This window comes from Euwallacea similis, chromosome 24 (genome assembly GCF_039881205.1).
Source record: "Euwallacea similis isolate ESF13 chromosome 24, ESF131.1, whole genome shotgun sequence".
Classification (NCBI taxonomy): Eukaryota; Metazoa; Arthropoda; class Insecta; order Coleoptera; family Curculionidae; genus Euwallacea; species Euwallacea similis.
In genome coordinates this window covers 1,890,080-1,912,760 of record NC_089632.1, presented here as the reverse complement: position 1 = coordinate 1,912,760, position 22,681 = coordinate 1,890,080, and the positions used below count along the sequence as shown (strand labels likewise).

Here is a 22,681-nt window from a genome sequence, read left to right as displayed (position 1 = left end):
GTTTTTTCCTCTCAATAAACTCTCTCAATAAACCAGGTAATTATAAAGATAAATTAACCTAAGAGGAGAAGTCTTTAGGGCTCGCACTGGTGAACAATGGCAGATTACACCTCAACCAACTCTGGGTTTTAACTTGACTTTACTTACTGTAATTGCCAGAAGATCTATAATTATGTAAGTGTCCAAGATAAAGATGCCCAGCATGGGGATCTTCCAAACGATAATAAATGTCGATTTGATTGAATGGAAGAAAAGATGCGCATTTAAGGAAGTAGAAACAAATCTACAAAGTGATTTTTGATTTTGCAGTTATTTCAAAACAACTGAAATTTTTGAATTTCCTTTTTATTTTGTCGCCGATTTATGATAACAGATATATAGAAGAAAACTAAAAGTACATTTTTATTGCATTTTTTTAATAATCTTCAATAAGACAGCTTTGATTTTATTTTATGAGTTTTCATTTCTCAAGAATTATCCTCATTTTTTTTCTAAATACGACTCTGTAAAGTTTTTTGTCGATTTTAACACAAGTTTTTATTACAAATTCATTTATGTATCACACTTAGTATTTTTATTTTATTTTTACGCAACATTTTGGCTTTTAATGACTTTTTTATTATTTAATATAATGCCAAACTTACTTTTTATCTGAAGAAAAATTTAAATATTTCATTTTGTGTTATAATAATACAGTTCAGGTTGCAGCAGGTTGCAGCAGAACGCATGTACGAAGGTGTTTAACGCGGAAAGCATACAGCCAATCCGTAAAGTTTTTAGACTACTCGTAAGAAATCTTAAGGAATACGGATCATTTAAAAAACCGGTAACAAACCGCAACGAATGCTGTAACGAAGAACAAGAAAAACATGTAATGTTATCCGTTACTGAAAATTCCGAAATATCGCTTCGCGAAATTGAACATACCGCAGATATCCTAAAGTCAACAACTGGTTCATTTTATGCAAGCAAAGGTACCATCTTATTTACTGCACGTTTCCTGAACGGAATTCGAAGAAAGCCTCAGATAATTTTTCATTGACTACAACAACTAACTGTCAGTTCCAACAGGACAGCACACCCGCACATACTGCAAGAGTTGTGCAGGAACATCTATGACATAGATCTCCTGGAAGATAGAGGCAGCCACTCGGAACATCCTTGGCCAGTTCGTTCTCCGGGCATCGCCCTCTTGGATTCTGTTCTTTGGAACTATGTGCGATTATACTATAGAGAAATAGTTCGATACGAAAAAATTGAACCATGCCCTGTTGTATCAAAAGCTTGTTTTTTAACTTCCTGTAAGGAGAAGGTTTTATTTTTTATTATATGTATTATGTAATATTATATATCATTTTCCTGGATTTCCGAAAATATACGAAATTTAAATGATATTCTAATTTAGCGTTAAATTATGCTTAATAAATTTTGTTGAAACCACTGGCTCGACACTGATACATCGCTTATACCAAACTTATATTTTAGAAGATGCCGAATCCTATAAGCACATTTTCGTTCAACTTTGAATCACTCTGTATATTACTCACCACAATATTTACTAAACTTTTAATGGTAATACCTTCAGAGGGTCAGTATTTCAGTGCAATGGCCAAACATTAACCTTCTACATATGTAATTGGTTCAAATAAGACGAAAAGTTCACTACGAAATGCAGAGATCAGCTTCCACGAAGATTTCAAGCGCTCAAGTTCTAAAACCTAAATAGGGAGTTGAAATTATCTAAAATCGAGCGTAAATTTAGAAAAGCGAGACAATGACATCTCGAACTAACTTCGTTCTACTTCCGGATCTGATACAGCTATTTCGATCCCCGGGATTCCGGAATGAGAATCCGAAAAAGAACTTTAATATATAAATAGGTTTATTCACATTAATCCTCAGGCCACAAAATCCCGCAAGTTCTTTAAATTCCTGCGCACATTATAGGCGGTATCGCCATTGAAATCAGCAGGGGCTTTCGAACTGGTCCGTTCTTTCAGTCTCCGTTTCGCTCTCGTGTAAACTAAATCGAAACTCGAGTTAGCCGGCTAACTGGTAACCACGTGTTTTCTCTGACAGCTCTTTAAGTTGCTGGTTGATACTTGATTTTATATGTAACAAACCAAAATGAGACTGAATCGGTACAATATGTCAATTTTTACCTAAGACTCACGGAGAGAGACCCGCTGTTTATAGATACATTTAATTAATTCTTTCCAATTGAAGAGGTTGAATAGCAAAATGCTAAATTACTAATTGCCAATAAGATTTTATGTGACGACTTAAAGGGGATTGATGGCCAGGTGAAAGACATTCTTGACAATAAAGATTCGCCATTTATTACTTCCTTGTAAGTAAAAGCCTGTTTGTTTAGCCTTTGCATTAACTTGAAGTTGCTTTCGCGCTCACTTTGGTATAGGCAAAATATCGGTATGGATAAGTGAAGAACCCAATATTTATATAATGTTTCTCGCGTAGATGTATGTAAAATTAACCCATCTGATAATGAATATGTAGTATCATTAAAACATTTTAAGGCAAATTGTTACATTACATTGATAAGCGAAAAGTTTCGACGCCTTTCTATAGCCAAAAGCCAAAAGCTCGTATTTAACTTAAACATTTAATTTGCATTAATGCATTCACAAGAAGTGAAAAAGTATAAGAAGCCGTACATCGTATGGAGGGCTTGCGGAAGAATTTCCAAATGAAAGTCGCTCTACTACTTCTGGGCGCTGATTTACAAATTACTGAGCTGTTATGTTTATTTCCAAATTGAGCAAGATGAACTTGCGTTTCCGTCTCAAGAAATGATGCTAAGATGTTGGAATTTAAGAAGAGTTGTCGTTAGAACTAAAGTCTAGTTATATTTAAAATATATATATGTATATATCTATAGTGTAGGTGCTTAAGTGATTTATAAAATATTGTCAAGCCGATGTAAAGTTTTACTTAGTTGTCGTTTAATGTGTCTGTTAAATTCTGCAAACAGTAGTCGGTTATTTATCAGAGGCAATTATCTGCAACAAAGTAAATTGTCTCGACACCTTAAAAAAACATAAAATTACATAAATAAAACATCGAGTGAAATTCCAATGCCTACCAACTTTAAAAAGTGGTTTTGCACTTCATAAAGATTGTTAAACACGAGTAGGCATCTATATGTTTCAGCTCCTGATTTCCAATTATAATACAAGATAACGATCTCCGCAAAAAATATCGGACGTGTCTGTTTTTTAATTATTGGCCGCCATTCATTGTCGAATTTAATGAAATCTTAATGCAGTTGTGATTGAACGTGTACCAAAATTAGAATAAAAACTCTGGGTTTTAAAGAAGTCTTTTCTCTGATTTTATTTATTTAATATTTATAATATACAAAATGATTAACAATAAGTGTCTTTTTAAATTCTCTAGATAATTAAAAAGGACAGCACTCTGAAATTTGGTGCACAATCCATGATCTTAAGAGATATGTAGTGCCATTCAAAAGAGACGGAGAATCCTTTCTTTTGAGTCACTCCGCATTTCTATTAAAAACTGAGAGCCAGCATTTTGTATATTGATACATATAGAATTCGAAAATATTATTAAACAGATTATTTGACAAAAAAACAAATAACAACAATGTAAAATTTCGATTTTCATAATGTATTATCCAGTAGACATACATATGTATATTATTTTTGTATTAGAACTTCTTCATCTTCATTCAAAAAACGTGAAATTTTCTGATATTATCTCTAATCATTCTTATTGAAATAAATTATATGTGCTTCAAAAAATTATGTGTAACGCCCACAAAATACCCCAATTTCACAACTTTTACCTATTGAAATTGAAGTAAATTTCTCGTCTTACCCATTATCCTTCTGAACCAAAAATATTTCATTTGAGTGAAAACGATTAGAGCTAATACAGAAAATATGGTGAAAACATTTGAAACCATCGTAAAATATAGCTTCCAATTTTATTTGCACTATATTTCATATTCATAGTAGTTTTCCTCATATTTTTTTGTGGAAAAGTAATTGATGGAATTCAATTTTAGAGAAAATAAAGGGGATATTAATAAAAGATTCAGCACTATGCCGGATTGAAATCAGTTGCATGCTCAGTCAGGGCCGGCATTAGCCACTTCATCATATAATGGAAACTGTTATGTAACCCCTTTCCCATTAACTAAACTCTTTTCCAGGACTACTCTATAATGAACCAATATTCATTTCAGCTTGTTGACTGAAGTTAAATATGGGCTATATAAGATTAGAGTGAATAATGAGGAATCTGCGGGATATAAAAACTTTATTTCCGTTGGCCTTACAAATGGTAATCCGCGCAAGTATGATAATGAACAACACTGCCTGCTATTTCAAATAGGGATAAAAATTTTAAACTTAAACTATTTCTTGCAGATTGTTTTTCTGTTAAAAAACTTACTCGTTTTAATGCTGATTGATATACAGGGTGTTTCATAAACATACCGACAAACTTTCAGGCAATATAAAGTTCATACAAACAAATATTTAGATCGAATAAAATTAGATTCGAAATCGCTTCGTTTCCAAGATACAGTGTTTAACTTCTTTTTTTAATATTTTTTAAATATTTTAAAAACGATTTGGGATACAGACATGAAAATAGGGACAAACTAAGGTAGGATAAATCTGCATGTTTTGGAGTAGACAGAATATTTCCACCTACATCAGTGGCGTCCGTGCGACTATTCAATGAAATGTTTTTAATGAAAAAAATGGTATGCCACTGACATGTTTTAATACGAATATATATTTTTATATTCCATCAGTTATTAATAAAAAAATGCCCCTTAGTGTTTTGTTGTTCAAGTAGCCACTTTCAAGATAAAAAAAATTTTCTTATTTCTGTACCTACCAAAACCGATATAAGTTTTCAAGTGCGATCTTTTTATAATTCTTTAGAAGAAATTTATTTGAATTTTTTAATAAGGGTGGAGGACATAAAGACAAACATTTTTTATTCAATAAAATATATCTGCAAATTAACGATAAAAAAATTAATGGTTATTTATTATATAAATAAACTTATACTTAGACTGTCCAGAACTGCTTTACTTGTTTAAAACAAAATTACAGTGCATTTTCATGACAATGACAAAATAAGTAGCTTGACCATGGTGCACCATTATGATGCATAGAAACGTTTTTACACGAGTAAATGACTCAGAATTTAACAGAACCATACTTTGGAAGAACAGTATTATTCTGCCATGAGGCATGTTTCACGTATATACATATGTCTTCATGTTCTCTACCTCTACTAAAAGAAAATTAAGTGAATTTCTTTTAAAGAGTGTTAATAAAAATTGCACTTGGAAATCTATACCGTTTTTTTATAGGCACAGGAATGAGAAATTATTTTTTATCCTGAAAATGACTACTTAAACAATAAACCATTAAGAGACCTTATTTATTAAGAACTGATCACAATATTAAAAAAATATTCGTATTAATAGTGGCGTACTATTTTTTTCATTAAAAACGTCTCATTGAATCACCACGCACAAACACCACTGATATATGGGAAAATATTCTACCTACTCCAGAATATGCACATTTATCCCGTCATAACTTGTCAATAATTTCATGTCCGTATCCCAAACCATTTTTGAAATATTTAAAACATAAAAAAAAGAAATTAAACATTCTGTATCTTGGAAATGAAGCGATTTCGGACTTAACTTTATTCGATATAAATATTTATTTTATGAGCTCTACATCCCCTGAAAGTTTATCGATATGTTTATGAAACATCTTGTATAAAAGTCAAATATGTACAAACAAAATTACTTCATTTTCTTCGAAAATGGTTTCGAATATTACACTCGCTCGTCCCAATAACTAAATAATTTAGTATTGAAACTTGTTGCGTTGAAAATGCTGAATATGAAAATAAATTTATGTCATTTTTGGATAAGAAGCTGTCTTACAAAATTATCGATATTTTGTGTGCAATTTCTCCCGAATGTCAGCTAAATCCATGGACTTATGTATGTCTGAATACATTAAAACTATAGCTGTTATTGAAAAATAAATGGCACGTTAAGCAACTTCCCTGGAGATCGTATCACTTAGCCTTCTTTGCATTTGGTAACGCTGTCTAAACATGATTGAATATCTCCTATAACGTACATCGCGTTTCAATCAAAAAATTTAATTCTAAAAAGTTCCAATTTTGGGAGTAAAATCTTGCAGTACACAATATTACTGAGACATGGAGAAATTTGTAGTCAAATTAATTCAGAATGTAATAAGGTTTCTATAAAAGGATGTAGGGTAATTTTGATATGTTTTTACAGCTCGGACTTCGGATTTTTACATTATGAATCACTGTCGAAAGATATATTGATTTTAGAGATTACTACAAACATAAATACCTTCAGTTCCTAACTTGTCCCAATAAAGAGTTATTTATGACTTTTCATTTAATTTTGGTTCTAGAAAAACAGTTGCTTGCGCGAACAAAAAAGTAAAAAATTCAATATCCTCGCATACTTCATACTCTGAACAAAGAATCACATTTTTATACGGAAGTACCGTCACAAGCCGATGTCCCTTCACCTTTGCTGGGATTCACTTAATTGGTATACTTCTAATAGTATACAGGGTGTAACAAATTCCAGTCGATATATGGGGATCTCAAAAACAGTAGAAGATGCAAAGTCAGTTAAATGGAGGCAAAGTTGCGCATTTTGGCATCCAACAATAATCCATTTACAAATTTTAAAAAATCCAAACACTTTTGGAAATATCCGATGAAAACCGAAAATTTAGATTTTTGTGTTTTTCAAAATCTTGAAAACTATTATTCGGAGAAAACTGATAATGAAACATTATTAGGACACTTTTTGTCTGGCTTTCTGCCAGTGTGATCGATATTTTTACTTGACGATTAGTTTTGGAGATATCATAAACAGTTTTGAATTTTCTTATGGGCACCATCTTGGATTTTTACAAAAGTGGAATCTACATAAAAGTTCCTTTCCAATGATTTATTATGTCCCAGTATTTTAGTGAATTTTATATGAATAAAAGAAAAAAAACCTTTTCCATTTAAGGAGCCTTGATTTGCTTTGCCATGTTAATTCAACAAACGTCAGATCCTATTTTCTTAATTTATTTATTACTCAGTCCACTAATTTTATTAAACTATGAAGTTTTCAAATAAAAAAAAGACTGATTTAATTATAATATTTTATTTTCGTCAACGAAAAATGTTTCGTTCATTGGAAATGTATCATTCTGAGAGAAGACAATCACATATACAATCTTGGCCTTGGAGGTAAATGGACACCTTTTTGGGTATTTACCCCATTAAATTAAAAATGTTTAATAAAATTAGTAGACTGAGTAATATATAAATGTACAAAATAAAATCTGAGATTTATTGACCTGACATAACAGCGCAATTTAAGGCTCCTTAGATGGAACGTCAAAAAATAAATTTCATGTAGATTCTAATTTTGTAAAAATCCAAGATGGTGCCCATAAGAAAATTCAAAGTAATTCATTATATCTCAAAAACCAATCGCCGATTAAAAATATTGATTGCACCAACAGAAAACTACACAAAAAGTGCTCTAATAATGTTTCATTATCAACTTTCTCCGAATAATAGTTTTAGAGTATTTTAAGAAAAATGAAAATCCAAATTTTCCGTTTTTATTGAATATTTCCGAAAGTATTCGGATTTTTTTAAATTCGCAAATTGATTATTGTTGAGTATCTAAATACGCAACTTTGCATCCATTTAATCGATTTTGTATCTCTTACCGTTTCCAAGATCCCAATACATAGCCTAGAATTTGTTATACCCTGTATAGATACTTTTATGAACCATCTTCTGTCTCTTCTTAAATATAGAAGCTATTTTGAAATTGAGCACTTCAGAGTCTTTTTTTAATAGGCTTAGAAGAAATCCGTCACATGTAGCCAAATATCAAATTCTATTTGTTTTTGAAAAAATTATTATTAGATTGAGAACCATTTTTTTAACCTGAGAATGCAAGAATTCTGCAAACTATATTTTATTACGCATAGTGAATGCGATGTGTTAATTTTAGGGCAATATGCATAAATGCAATTTGGAATTAAAAAAAAACATAAGTGCGCGCAGTGCACGAGTACTTTTTTCTTATTCAGATTTCATGAACGCATATTGGGCTAAAATTATCTATAATTTTCGATGCACCAGTTACATACAGTTGAACGAGAATTTCATGAACTAAATGCCGCGTATTTCTGACATCTTTATAGAGTTTTGAACTCGTAGAAATTTGATATGATATTATGGTAAAATTTGTGTTAGCAATGTCTTTTACTGCCGTTACAATTGTTACTTAATAATGAAGCACTTAATTTTTAATGTACAACAGGTGGTGAATAAAATTTTCACTGAAACTTATATCTGCTTGGCTCTCCGTTTCATAAATGACTGATAAACTAATCATGTTTATGATACATGTATTTTTATAATGCTGTTTTAACCCCAATTTCAGGAAGAATGGTACGACGGAAAATGACACCAGACTTGTTGATCTCTGATAAATTTATAACCCGCCGAGTTAAATGAAACTATAGCTGAAATTGCTTAAAAACTTTAGAATGCCGAGTTAAAATCGACAACATTAAATTTTTACATTGACGCTTTTATGAATTTTATTCCAGATGTTAACGACAACCTGGCAATCAACTATTTATATCATTGTTAAATCAGTGTTGTCACTGAGTAGGAACTACTGGATGTTTTCAAAAACGTGTTAAATTCATTGTAGCTTTATAAATTTCTATTGAAATAATGGAGGTGGTAACTGAAAATGAATATTTGTTATCTATATAGGAAAATTTCCGTGGCAAGTCGAAGTACAAATAAAAATAATAATTGTAATAAAACGTATAAAATCTTTGCCTATATTTTTTCTGGTAAGAAAGAGTTTCTTCTGGTGAGATGTTGTTGCGGCTAGCCGGACCGGTGGGCCACAAGAGATGTTCTTATAAGGGCTAGATAGGATGTTCTCGAATCGGATAACTGGTTGAGAAATATTGAAGATTAATAGGTAGAAGTCCGGAATCCTCAGGATACACGAGGACTTTTTGGTTTGTAATACCATGCTGCCTAGGCCAAGCGGTATGGACTAACGGATGTCTAGTAACATGTTTTCTTCCTTTTATAACTATTCCCCTATCAACGAGTGCTACCACATTGTACTTGAAAAAGATTTGAAGGAAACCTTAAATAATCTCCTGTTGGTTTTAACACACAATAGGATGGCACATCCGATCATAACACAATAATTGTGCAGGAACATCTATCACATAGATTTCCTGCAAGATGGATACGTACTCACTCGGAACATCCTTGGCTAACCCGATCTCCGGACATCACCCCATTAGTTTTTTCTTTGGTACCACATCAAATATCATGTTTATCGTATTACCTTTGAGAGGGAAAAAGAATTACTAACAGTAGTTTTTGAAGCTTTTGATGCTATCATATGAAATATGTTACTTAAAGTTTTAGATGTAACAGTCGGGGAAAGTTATTTGTGCTCAGAAAATGATGGACACTTGTTTATAAAAATTTTGTAATTTATGTAATGTACGATTAGTTAAAAAAAAACTGTTTTACTTTTGCAATGTTAATTATACTTACGGAAATTTGACAGGCACGTAAAATAGTAAAAAACAGCAGAAAAAGTAAAAGAAAAAAATTTCAAAAATGTATAAATTACTAACTGTGATCAATGAATTTTTATTAAAAAGTTGTCTTAAAATCGATACAAAATATTACCGGGCCTGAATTCAGGAAAAAAAGTTCATGATAATTCTTGACAAATGATATGGCATGAATAGAAACCAAGAGTGTCATGATGAAACTAGTAACGATAAGAAATAAAATTTTCTCCCTATCCTTACGTTCGTATACTGAAAAATAATATTTATTTATTGGTACCTACTTTTCAAGAAAATGCGTAATTCACCGTTTAAGAAAACTTGAAAAATACGAATACCCACAAAGTGAGGACAGCAATAACGACTGTCCGGTCTGAAATAATTGAAACAATTTAGTTAGCAACGAACATCCGACGTCTTCCAAAACATCCATCAAAAGTTCTTTATTTGATACAATCTCGTTTCAGCTTTCCATCGAAATTGTTTGCAGCGATCACACTGTGAGTGAGGATTTGAGTTGGGAAATACCCGGAAAAATCCTCTTGCTCAGTAATAACCGAAATCTTGTTAGACCGAACCAATGTCGAAGAGTATTACGGACGAGGATTCCAATTTAGTGTTAATTTATTACTTCAGTATTGGATGTGAGAGAAATAACCGATAGATGTTTTAAAATGGATGTATTCCGATCTGTTAAATCGCTTTTGCCATATAAACACAAGTTAAATCGAATTAATGATGTGAAAGCAGAGGCAGCGATAGGTAATGTATCCGTTCTCCGAGCAAGAAAAGAAATATTGTATTATACAACCCCCGAAGAACGGAGAAGTATAACTAAAAAACTTATACAGGGGGTACCTTAATATACTTGTGATTTCTCATGGTTTTAGTTTATTCGATAAAGTTAATAGATGATAAAACTTTTAAATTATTTAAAGCAACTGAAAACCTCAAACGTACCAGTATATTACTGAAGGTACAGGAATGTAGTATTCAAAAAATGTTCGAAAAAAGTTGGGACATCTAAATTACGAGCACGCATCGGTAGGTAGTGCTAATTAGTCTGCACAAAATACCACATTTAAAGATAAAAATGTGCATACACAAACCAAAGGCCAAATGGACAGTGCTGAGCAGTTTATACAAGGTACGGAACTCAAAGCTAAATTGGGCACGAGAGTTGCAGGTAGAATCAGCTTTAGTTCTGGCTCTCAGACCAGTTACGCCGTACAAAGTTATTGGTAATTGGGTTGGACAGATTAGTGTCAATCAGTGATCGCTGATTAATGACGAAAAAGGGAGATTAAATTAGAATTTTAATTATAGGAAACGGCTCTTAATGAGCGGGCAACTAAAAAATCACGATATGAAGGATAATGAAGATAATGGCTCCCTACAAGTGAAGATTAATTAAATGTAAAGTTAATTAAGAAAAATGGGACTGATTTAAAAGTTAGATACTTCTGGGAGTAGCCGAGGAAATTAAACTGTTTTCTGAAATTATTATTTTCTAAAGTAGCGAAAAGAATGGACGCAAGACGCGACGTATGCGATTGGGTAGCTCAAAATTATTATAAAAACGATTTAAGGGTTTACAAAAATTACCGAAAGAGAAAAGTCCGGATGCAGAATATCCAAGAAAGTTCTAAATTAATTGGATGTTAACAGCATAATCTTCGTCAGTTATATCAATTTTACAGATGTATCAATAGCTTTTGAAAAGATGTGTTTTATGTACCGAAATTATGCCGCCCTTAGGAAAGGGAACCTCTTGAAAAATTCACGACATATCCTGCTTTTTTTCATCAACGTTTGTCGTATATTCGATACATCGAACGAAAAAAGGCTACCCTGTACAGGCCCTACGCGATATTACTACAATGGCTCAATGTTGTCCATTGATCTATTTGGTCTATTTTTTATCGCCCATATTTCTAGTGTTTCAATTGTAATAAAATAAAAGCTAATTTCACCTTTAAAAGGAAAAATTCTGCACACATTCAAATAGAAAAAAGTCGAACATACATTGCAGATTCGTTATATTGAATGACAAATGGTCACTGCTTAGACGCTCTCAGCAAATTAACTTTGGTAAAAGTAAGAACTATAATTCACTGAGAGTTTACACCAAGAAGTACAATTTCCTGATTTCATTGTGAAAACAATCCCCTAACTGGATGTAATTATTTCTCATTACTGTATCATAGATTTAGAAATTCTCTCATTTTTGCTTTAATCAAGAATACATCATTTTTTTATTAAGAATACTTGTTACCTTCCATTAATCTTACATAAATTTGCTATGCTCGCGTACAAAAGGGCCACATTCAGTGATTGGTTTTGAACGCAGAATTGTTTATTTTTATTTAAGGAATTCTGACAAAATAATAAAATGTAGAAACAACTGGCTTCTAGTCAGTAATTTGGACGATCCCTTTTAACATCAATCACTTATGAAACCATAAACCTTGATTACTGAAGAAAACGAAGAAAGTTAAGGTAGTAAATTTACCTTCTTGCTGAGTAAAACATATAATTTTTTTGCCGAATTCAAAATCTTGATTCGAAAATTGTACAGAAAAAATAATGAAAAATCGTTAAAGGATCTAAAATTTGGCTTTGTAACTATGACAAATTCAAATTAATCATGCGAATTGATGGTTTCAGAATTGCATATTGCATAAGTGGTATGAATTTGCCAATGTATCACTTGCCTAAAACCAGGTACAAAACAGAGAAATTTCTCTTTTTGTTTAGATAAAAATAATTTGAAAATAATCTAAATAATAAGTAATTAGCTGGATTAGTTCATAAAGTCCGATAAAAATATTTCGTCGCCCATGAAATTTCTCACAAAAATATATTTGCCCCAACAAAAATTTTTTGTGGACTTTCCCCTTAAGCGAAAAATACTAGGTGATAGCATTTTTATTTAATATGAAAAATATATAAATTTAAATTCTTGCCACAGTTGTTTTGTGAAGGATTTAGTAAGCACACGCTAAATATATAATTAAATTAAAAAACCAGGTTTTACATCCTAGGCAGTAAAAGTGGCGCTATGTTTTCCAGACAGTAACAGCAACATTTTACAATCTATTTCAAGTTATTCAAATGTTCCTTTTTTGCTAATCAACGAAAAAGTAATTTTTGTTAATCTGCGACGGCGATTTCGCCGAGTCGGAATCATTTTAAATCGATTTTTACAGGTCTGTGTGCTGTGGGACTAAAATCATCACCCAGCTTTGCAGAAAAACAATCACAATCACTTTGAAACTCAGCAATGCACTTAACGAACAAGGCTGATGCATTACGAAAATTGATCGTTTTAACATTATTTGAGAGCAAACGCTAGAAACCTCTACGAGTTCACTCTATTGCAAATCACAGTGAGATATGAGAAACGATTTGTAAACCATGAATTTGATACCTACTGACTTCATTTCCTTAATATGAAATATAAGCTTTTACAGAAAATACCCTAAAAATTTAGTCTGCTGACTCATCAATTACAAGCCGATATTCAAAAGGAAGGCGAACAAGGAACGGCAATTTAAAGATGAAATAGTTGGTTTTGGCATTTACCACAGAACAGTTTGTTAACTTATCAAATTGGGAGAAATAAAGGAGTTTGCTCAATTTGCAAACTCAATTTAAGTTGCGTCTAATTTCCAGGGCTCATTTTCACATTATGGTGGCATTTTTAGGTCAAGCGTTGGATAGCTCTAACTTGCATAACAACATGAAATTATCTTTAACAGGGTCCACTTTAAATCTATAGCGTTACCTAAGGTTAAATGTTAGAATATTATAATAACGGTAACTATTGCATTTTTATGGCAGGAAAATATGAAATATTGAAATCTAGACAAATAAAATCTTGCTTTTTTTCAGCTGTAGCATGACAACCAATCATCTAATTGCATTGGAACAAGAATATAAAGTCAACCAATCAAATTGAGAGTGATCATAATTATCTTTAAAAGGCTCTATATATGAAGTTACAACTTAAAAGTTTTGAAAATTAAATTTTCTAACAAAGTTTTTGGCACCACAGAACTGAGGAGGCATAAGTCGAGAATTAGAAGATATTTATTCCATCCACTATGAGCCTGATTCAGTGACCTCAAGTGCTGAGATGCTGACGTACTGATCATCAACAATGGCGACTCGTTATGATTAGGTGACTATCGCTCCAATTCAAATTATTTTCTGTTCTGTTATCTCAGTCGATCTTTTTGATTTGTTATTTTGGATCAAAACGTGTTAGTAAATAAAAAATCACGTGACTTAAATCATACCGTGTTTTCATCCAAAATGACATATCGAAAAAAAGAAGCTCAAAGATCCCGTCCCGGAAACTATAAAATTTAGGGCTTATTGATATGATCTATATGAAAATGTTTCTTCAGATGGCTGCTGCTAACGATGAACATTCGAGTACGGAACGATCGCGCCCCTGCGGACTTTCGAGGTCTAGAAGTTTACCACAGTTTTCACATCATGACTCCGGGCTAGGGAGTTACTTCGGGGTAAGTTAAGAACTTAATTTTAAAAAAATTTTCTACTTTAAATTTCACAAAAAGGAGCGAAAAGCTCGAGTTCAAATTTATATACAGCTTACGGTATTCACAGTACGGTAATTATGTATAGGGACCCCTACACTTTTAAGAATAAAATACCAGTTGAGGTAGAAAATTAAATCCCTTGGAGGGGTGAAAAGTAAAATCAGAAAATTAACTAATAACTTGAGGTTTCGTTAGTAAGACAAATTTCAAAATTTGGGGGAGAAATGATAAATTAGCAGGAGTGTTAGTCAGCTAATTTTATAGCTGAGTTGGACTTATGAAATTTAAAATTAAAGGGAAATTTAATTGAAAGATTGATGATATTTTTCCCTGACGAACAGTAAATAATAATTTACGCATATGTAATGTACAGGGTGCCCCAAATTCAAAAGGTTTTACGGAATATTTCATTTATTCTTGAAGGTAGAAACATACAAATTTTCCAATACTTTTAATTTATTTTTAAAAAATTATCAGAGACAATCAAAGCTTGGCAAAAATTTCCTTTTCCAAAGTACAAAAATAAAGTATTCCTTAAAACAAAGAATGATAGTGGTTCAAATAATTTAAAAGTATATAAAGTTCTTGTCGAAATGATAAATTTTGCTTATAATCAAGAGATATTTCAGGTGGCTCATTTTGCAATGAATAGTCTGTATATGAACTTTATCACTCTACACAGTTGCAGAACTATATACAGGAGATAAAAAAAAATATTGGCACAATTTTGATTTTTCAAATATAACGAAAATTCTAACATATTTTTTCAAAAAACTAGTTTAACTATTTTGAATCATTTATTTTACAAAAAAAAATCAATAAGGTTTCCTTGTTATAGGACTGCATTAATTAAAAAATATATGTATATTAACAGTTTTTATTAGATCAAAAAAGTATTGGCACAGGTAAGAAAAAAAAATTTTGGTGCTTAGGAATTATAATAATTTTTTTTTACTTTCGTTATAAGTCCTTTCGCATCTATCACAACTTGTGGACGCCTGAGCATAGACTGTACCAAATCGTTGAGTACATTTACATCAATGTTCGCCCATTTGTTATGCAGCACCCTTTTTAAATAATTTTGGGATGATATTTTGTATTTGCGAACTTTCAGGTCAAGGCCATACCAAAGGTTCTCTATTGGATTCATATCCGGAGACTGTGGTGATGTTCTTAATTGGCGTCGGACATTGTACAGCAACCACTTTTTCGTTTTAAAAGCTGTATGTTTGGGGTCGTTGTCTTACTAGAATACAAATAACTTCTGTAGCCCTATTTTTTTGGGACTGACCAGTAAACTACGCCGCAATATATCAGATTATTTGAGGACATTAATAAGTCCATTAATTAAACCAAAATTCCAACAGCACTCCAAGACATACGGCCCCAAACAAGAATACTCCCACCACCGTGCTTCACTGTGGCTCTAATATTCTCGACATTGAATGCCGTTTTTGGTTTTTCTGGACTGTTCGAAGGATTTGTCGCCTTTCTCAGCGATTTAAGTACCTGTGGCCTACTTGAACGTGGCTTGTTTAGAACCGTATCTGTTTCTTGGTGTTTTTTTTACCACATTTCTGACACTACTAAAGCTGAATGATAACTGAAACGTGATTTTTCCATAACTTAAATCTTGTAAATGTAAATTAATTATTTGATTACGAATTTGATTCGATTACTCTGCAATTTTCAGCATATTAGCCAACTAATCAAAACAACATAAAATAAAAACTAAATGAAATGTCATCTAAGAATACATCATAGCCATTTAGATCCATTTTACCTACATTTAAAGATATTCATTGCAATAAATCAACATTACAATCATCCTATTCAAGTATGCCAATACTTTTTTGACTTAATAAATACTGTTAATATATTTTTTAATTGATGCAGTCCTACAACAAAAAAACCTTATTGTTTTTTATTGTAAAATAAGTAATTGAAAGTAGTTAAACTAATTTTAAAAAATATTAAAATTTTTATTATATTTGATAAATCAAGGGTGTGCAATACTTTTTTGATTCACTGTATATATAATGAAAATTTTAACGTAGTCTATTTTAAATGCAGGGATCAGGAGGAGATGAACATCAAGCATCAAGAACCGCACGTTTTGTGGCCGACATACGACAACTTATTACGTTGAAACAGCATTACTATCCTGAGGGAGGTTGGGGCTGGATAGTGCTTTGGACGGGCGTTTTAGTTCATATTCTTGCTAATGGATTTATAGCTTCAGTTGGTATATTTCAACTGGAAGTTATAAGGAAATTTGGAGCCGAGTTCAGGAAACAAACAGGTAATTTTAATAATTAAACTGATCTTATTCTAAATTCTAATAGGACACTAAATACAATATCATTCGTTCATCTCATCAGGCAGTTGTGTTATTAAGTCATACTGTGCAGTAAACAAAATGTCAGCGCTTTTCCAAATTAACTCGTTCACTTTTAGAACACAAGATTAAAGCTGTCTTGTCGTTAAACGCAAATATCCTTTTCTTTAGAAGTCCTAAAAGTTTTCACCTCGGTTTACCAAAACAATGAACTCATGTTTACATCAGGTAATGAAACAGCAAAACTTTGGGAGTCGAAACTTAATCGTTCTTTTGTATGTTGCGCTCCTAGCAACTACTGCTTGCAATCTGGGCGCCATCAAATTGCATTGCTTTAATCTTTATAAAATACAGCGGTTATATCCGTTTCTTTAAATTATGTTCCCATATTTTATCACCGAATTGGTTGAAGAGTAAATAAGAATTGCAGAGAATGGTTGGTAAACGAAGAGTATATAAGTCGGTCCGAAATGAATGCGACATATTGTATAGGGTGTGATAAATTCGATGCCTTAGTATTGCCATCTCTGTAACTATAAAAAATAGTAAGTTATTAACGGGAGGAAAAATCCACATTTTATGAGCAAAATAATGTTAATGCAAAAAAAATTAACAATTAAAATACTTACGAAAAAATGTGTATATAAAAAAAATTATTGAAAAAATCTATTTTCTTTTTTACTGATTTTACTTTGTTACTGATTCTTTTTAAAAGCTATTAATACTTTCTTAGTACACTTTTATTATCCTCCTTTATATTACGTTATGTTACGCAAATTCCACTTAAATTATGACTAAGTTCGAAGATGAGTTAATCATCATAACCCACCTTCAGTCGGGAAAGCCGTGGACTTTCAGGAGGGCGTCATAGGAGGAAATACACCGGCAAGAATACTGGAAAGCAAATCAACAACGGGCTAATTATAGTATTAACGGATATAATTTGATGACGAGTTTTTGAAGACTAGGTAAAAATAGACATGACAGGAATCCCATTTATGTAAGTAGCAAATAAAGATATAAAATAACAATTCACGTAACCAATATATAGGAGAGGAAAACACCATTGAGTGTTGTGGATATGAACTTAAAACTGGGAAAGAAAAATCGTCATAATTAGTACATACCGAGCTCCCAGTGGTTACTTTGATAAGTCTTCCTAGAGAAAACAGGTTTAAAAGTATTTTTTACAGTTTATGAACACACCGGAATAAAATAATCATATATGGACAGTTTTTTAACAAACTTTAAGAGAAGCATGAGCGTTACTGTATTGCACTCCTGAATATTTGACTTTGCGGCCCACAAATTAATACTGAATATTGCATCTACCAGACCCAATTTTATTGAGAAAGTTATTTAATGAAAAAAATATTGTTAGCTTAAAAAAAAGATGTTGGAAACGCAAACTGGAGAGTATTTCTACTCTATGTGAAAAAAAAAGTTGATCAATAACCGTTTACATTTATGAGAATATTTCAGTATATTTTCAAAGCAAAAATTACGGTTTATTGAAGGAATAAAAAGGAAAATATATGCAAAGAAAATAAAAAATCCTATAACCCAGAGAAATTAATAGGAGACTGATAAAACCCGAGACGAAAACTGAGAGTTTTAAATGTACTACAGTTAATAACTTTAATTAGTATTTTGACAGAGTTGCTCTAAAATTAGTGTCGGAACTACAAGTGATACCGTTTAGCACTGACATGGGATTCAGTATTGCAGATATTAGTTTAGAGTTATTGGACTGAGAAGAAGTTTAAAAATTATTAGAAAATAATTTACAATTGAATTTTAGATTTAAAAATAAATTAATTGTTGATCCTGATGAGATGCCTAATAAGTTAATAAATTCTGAAATAAATCAAATATTGAGTAATCTGCTATATGTATTAAATAACTATTACATCTGGCATATTTCCAGAAGGGTTGAAAAAGGCATTGGTCCTTCCTCTGTTAACAAAAAAGGAAACTTCAAACCATTGGGGAACTATGAACTTGGAAGTCGGTTATCTATATTTTTCAAAATATTTTTAAGAGTTCTATGTAATTTCCCTGTATTTCTAAGTATGTAAGCGTATGCTTAGCTTTGTGACGGAACATAATATGCCAAATAAAAATCAGCACAGGTATACACTGGGTAGTTCTAAAAATAGACTTTTTTGAATGATGAATGCTATGAAACTTCTATGACTATCTTTAAATTCACTACGACTATTTTAGAACCAAATACCAGTTTGTAATGTTTTCACTTGTGACACAAGTTTAATATTGTGGATTTTTTGAACTCAAGCAAAACTAGGGACACTCAAATAATAATTTATTCTGCTAATTGCAATGCACCTTAATCATTAATCACAAAAATGAGGAGGAACGCGACTAACGCGATTGTGAGGATTATGGATGTGTAATGAATAAGAAAATTAAGAATGATAGATAAATCAACAGCGAATACAATAAAATAATAGTGCGTCGGTTAAGAATTATGTGACTAACAGTAAATAGATAAGAACGAGAAGGTAAGAACGCAAAAGAGCCGTATAAGCAGTGTAGCAGTGCGGCTTACTCATTTTATGATACAATGAATATTGACGTAGTATTTAACAAATTTAACTGTTGTGAAATAAGAAAAATAACGTTAAATTGCACTAAATATATTTGAGCGAAAGAAATAATCTTGTTGCTCCGAGGGTGAGGAAGAAAGCAGATCACTGTCGTAATAAAAAATGTCAGAGTATAAGTACCACAGAATAGTGTGGGTCCAGTGTTGTTTATCTTTTATATTTATAATTTAATTTAACTTAAACGTAATAAAAAAATATACCAAATGACTAATTACGCTGACAACACTAATATTGCAATAGCAAGCAAAAATAAAAATAAAATTAAACAAGACGTTGAAAATAGAAGCAAAGACCAACATCGTATTCTTCAAAACATTGAAATATTCTCCATTAAATGAGATAACTAATATAGAACTGCAAACAGCAAACCTTTCAAAACAAGATAAAGTTCTTGGGAATGATAATTATAGTTGTGTATCCTGGGAGTATCATGTGGAGTACATGGCCCGTAGACTAAACTCAGTACATTACACAGTGAGAGTAATTTGCAAATATATTCAGTTTGATGTCAACTATTTAGTAGGCAAACATAGTTTTACTGCAAGCGTTAACTCTGATTTCGGCTAATTATCATGGCAATTTTACTTCACAATAATATAAAAAAACTTCTTCAAATTTGCTGCTTTTTTTCGCGGCGCCTTAGAAAATAAAAATTTAACTGATACCCCTTTTTCTCCAAAATTTTAAGATTTTCAATCTCAAATTAAAAATGTGTCGCTTTATGCAAATTATCAATTGCCGTTACTAAATCAACGGAGGACAATCACCAGTTTCATCGACGAGACGCCCCTGAGTTATCGAGCAGACTTATTAAATAGCTCTTTTCACGTGACAGACGAAGTGTCATTTGTGGATACCTCTGCATGCTTACAATTAAAATTTGTTACGCGACCTCTGGGACGAGGGAATCTCTCAAGAACGAAATAACGCAGCCTCAACGCGACGGAAAATGTAGGAAACATTGCGAACGCCGAAAACTACGGCAACGGCGACGACGCCAACGCCACATGGCGGCAGGATGCCGCGACGAGGGCCCGCGCAGCGCCTCTATGTACAGGGTGTAAAACTTCAATTTAAATTTTCTTCTTCATAGCTCTCACAGTTTTCGAGACATGAAATTGAAATTTAGAAAACATGCAATTCATTGAAGTCTACATAAATAAGATTTTCAATTATTCCCCTAAATCTACAAGGTAATATTTTTTCTAAGGTCAGGCTTTCTTTTTCGAGACATCCTATACATTTATGTTGAGTGTAGGTTTATTTTTCGGTAATTTTTAAAATTGAAACTAACGGTTCGGTAACGAGATTTTAATGACAAAAAAAACGCAAGGTGTCTGGTCGCAAAGAATACCGAATCAGTTCGGACTCTTTTGGAGAACCGATTCGTTATCGGGAAAAATAATATAAAGCATACAATCGATACGCTGAATATCTTATTTAGCGTCTAACAAGATGTGAACGTTGGCATAACATATATTCATGTCAAAAATTTTCCACAATTAAATAAGTACAATATTTCTTCTGTCTTACTTGATGTGTTAAGTCAGTACTGTTACAAAATAACGGGTTAGTTCAGGATAGATCCTACACACAAAATATTAGATAGACGTGGCAGGACAATTTCACTTATGAATCTTAAAAGATCGTGACGCTCTTGTTCATTGCTTCTATACAGTTAAATGTGAAAAATATAAAAATATCATAATTAGTAAAAATTAAGCCTAAGCAAGTGAGGAACAACGTCCCTAACTAGTCTAATCCAAGTAACTACAAATGAAACCATTTTGATTGATCGACGTCAGCCAATCAGTCATTTTTTGAAACAGCATGTAGTGCGTAATAGAAATATGCCCAAAACTGTTTTGACCTTTTGCGACATTTTCTGAGAGAACGGAGATGCTTTTCTTTCGACCTATGGCAAGGGACTAACATTATTCGTATGTTGTCTAAGAAAATGTTCTTGATTGACGAATTTTACTCATGTGTACAGATTTCTTAGTTACATAAATTCCACCAAACGTGACATACTTTAACAATCGTTAGTTTACAGGATAGGAGTCATAATTCGTTGTTAAGATCCGATTCTAAAACTAATTTTTGGAATTACATGAAAAAATGGAAGTTTTTGATAGTGTAGAAACAAATTCTAAACATGAAGGCACCGCCTATTTCTTAGTTACGCACTATTTCTTAGGTATTCTCAAACTCAGGCCTACTCCATGTCAAATTCGATCTGCCAAACTGGCTGGTCCATGATTTATTAATTTTATGTAAACATGATTTACCATATTCTCCGTAAACTCGCAAATTAAGCTTATGCTTAAGAGTGCCTTAAGCTAAGTTTTACACGCACAAAAGTCAATTTGAATGGCGCTTATACTTAAGTACGAGTTGTAGATCTACGGAGAAAACGGGGGTTAGCAAGGAGGCAGTAACTCTTACTGAAAAGTAAAAAAATTAGGTTATGTATCTGAATTTTACTTAAAATTTTCTATAACATTGTGATATTGCGCCAAAAAATTGTGGCATTTTTCGATGTTCGTTATATTAGTGGGATTGGACTCTGGTTTAATTTTAATTCTTTTTTATTATTACATTTTTTAAGTTAAAGTAAAGTATATAGGTTAACCATTTTTTTCTTCCCCCTCCCCCCCTTTTTTTCTGCTGCACAGCTAAGAATTAATTCACATATAAACATGTTTAATCATCTAATTTAGATTTTAATATGGAACAACTGGTGATTGAAATATTATTTCTTTTTTAACAGAATGGCTAGGGGCTTTATCCACTGGAATTTCTCTGTTAATTTCCCCAATAGTAATCGCGTTTTGTAGGACGAGATCTACTAGGGTCACAGCAGTGATGGGTGGACTTATTACAGCATTGGGGTGCCTATTTAGCAGTTTTGCCACGCAGTTTCATCAGTTGATATTTAGGTGAGTCTAAAACTCCTGTATTTACTTAAGATTGCATTACATATCTTTACTTATTACCATAACAAATGCAGAAGGTATTGAAGGTAGTATTTTCCCACGCGGACTTTCCCTACCTATGTGTCAAATGTTAATTGCGTACATGTTTCATCCGTTCGTCCGTATAGGTAAATTGGAATTAATAAAAGTTTGGTTTGCTATATTGATCAAAAGAACATTTTTAATTAAAAAATATGGAGTTATGATTCTTCAATATGAATGAGATTTTTTTAAATAGGTGCGGATCTTTTCATAATTTCAACATATCGGGTGACAACAGAAGGTGGACACACCCTATAATTTTATTGCTATTTCATAGACAAATATGTCAGCTAAAAATAGGAATAAAATATTTTATTTTTATTTATAGCTGACGTTTATACAAAATTCAAAAAGAAATAGGTTGATCTATATTGCAACAGTATAAAAATTTCATTATTTTGGCACATCTGCTTTGGGTCTT

The 22,681-nt window shown here is 32.0% G+C and overlaps 1 protein-coding gene across 1 annotated transcript in view; it reads left to right on the top strand.

The window, feature by feature from the left end:
- The first annotated feature begins 2,156 nt into the window (after nucleotides 1-2,156).
- Nucleotides 2,157-22,681, top strand: part of LOC136416668 (monocarboxylate transporter 10-like) — a 37,977-nt gene continuing 17,452 nt past the window's right edge. Inside the window, exons 1-5 of the mRNA XM_066401951.1 lie at nucleotides 2,157-2,350; nucleotides 13,768-13,893; nucleotides 14,123-14,242; nucleotides 16,352-16,580; nucleotides 22,014-22,182. Of these exons, the coding sequence (XP_066258048.1) occupies nucleotides 14,123-14,242; nucleotides 16,352-16,580; nucleotides 22,014-22,182 (518 nt within the window). The 5' untranslated portion in view covers nucleotides 2,157-2,350; nucleotides 13,768-13,893. The remainder of the gene's footprint in view (nucleotides 2,351-13,767; nucleotides 13,894-14,122; nucleotides 14,243-16,351; nucleotides 16,581-22,013; nucleotides 22,183-22,681) is intronic.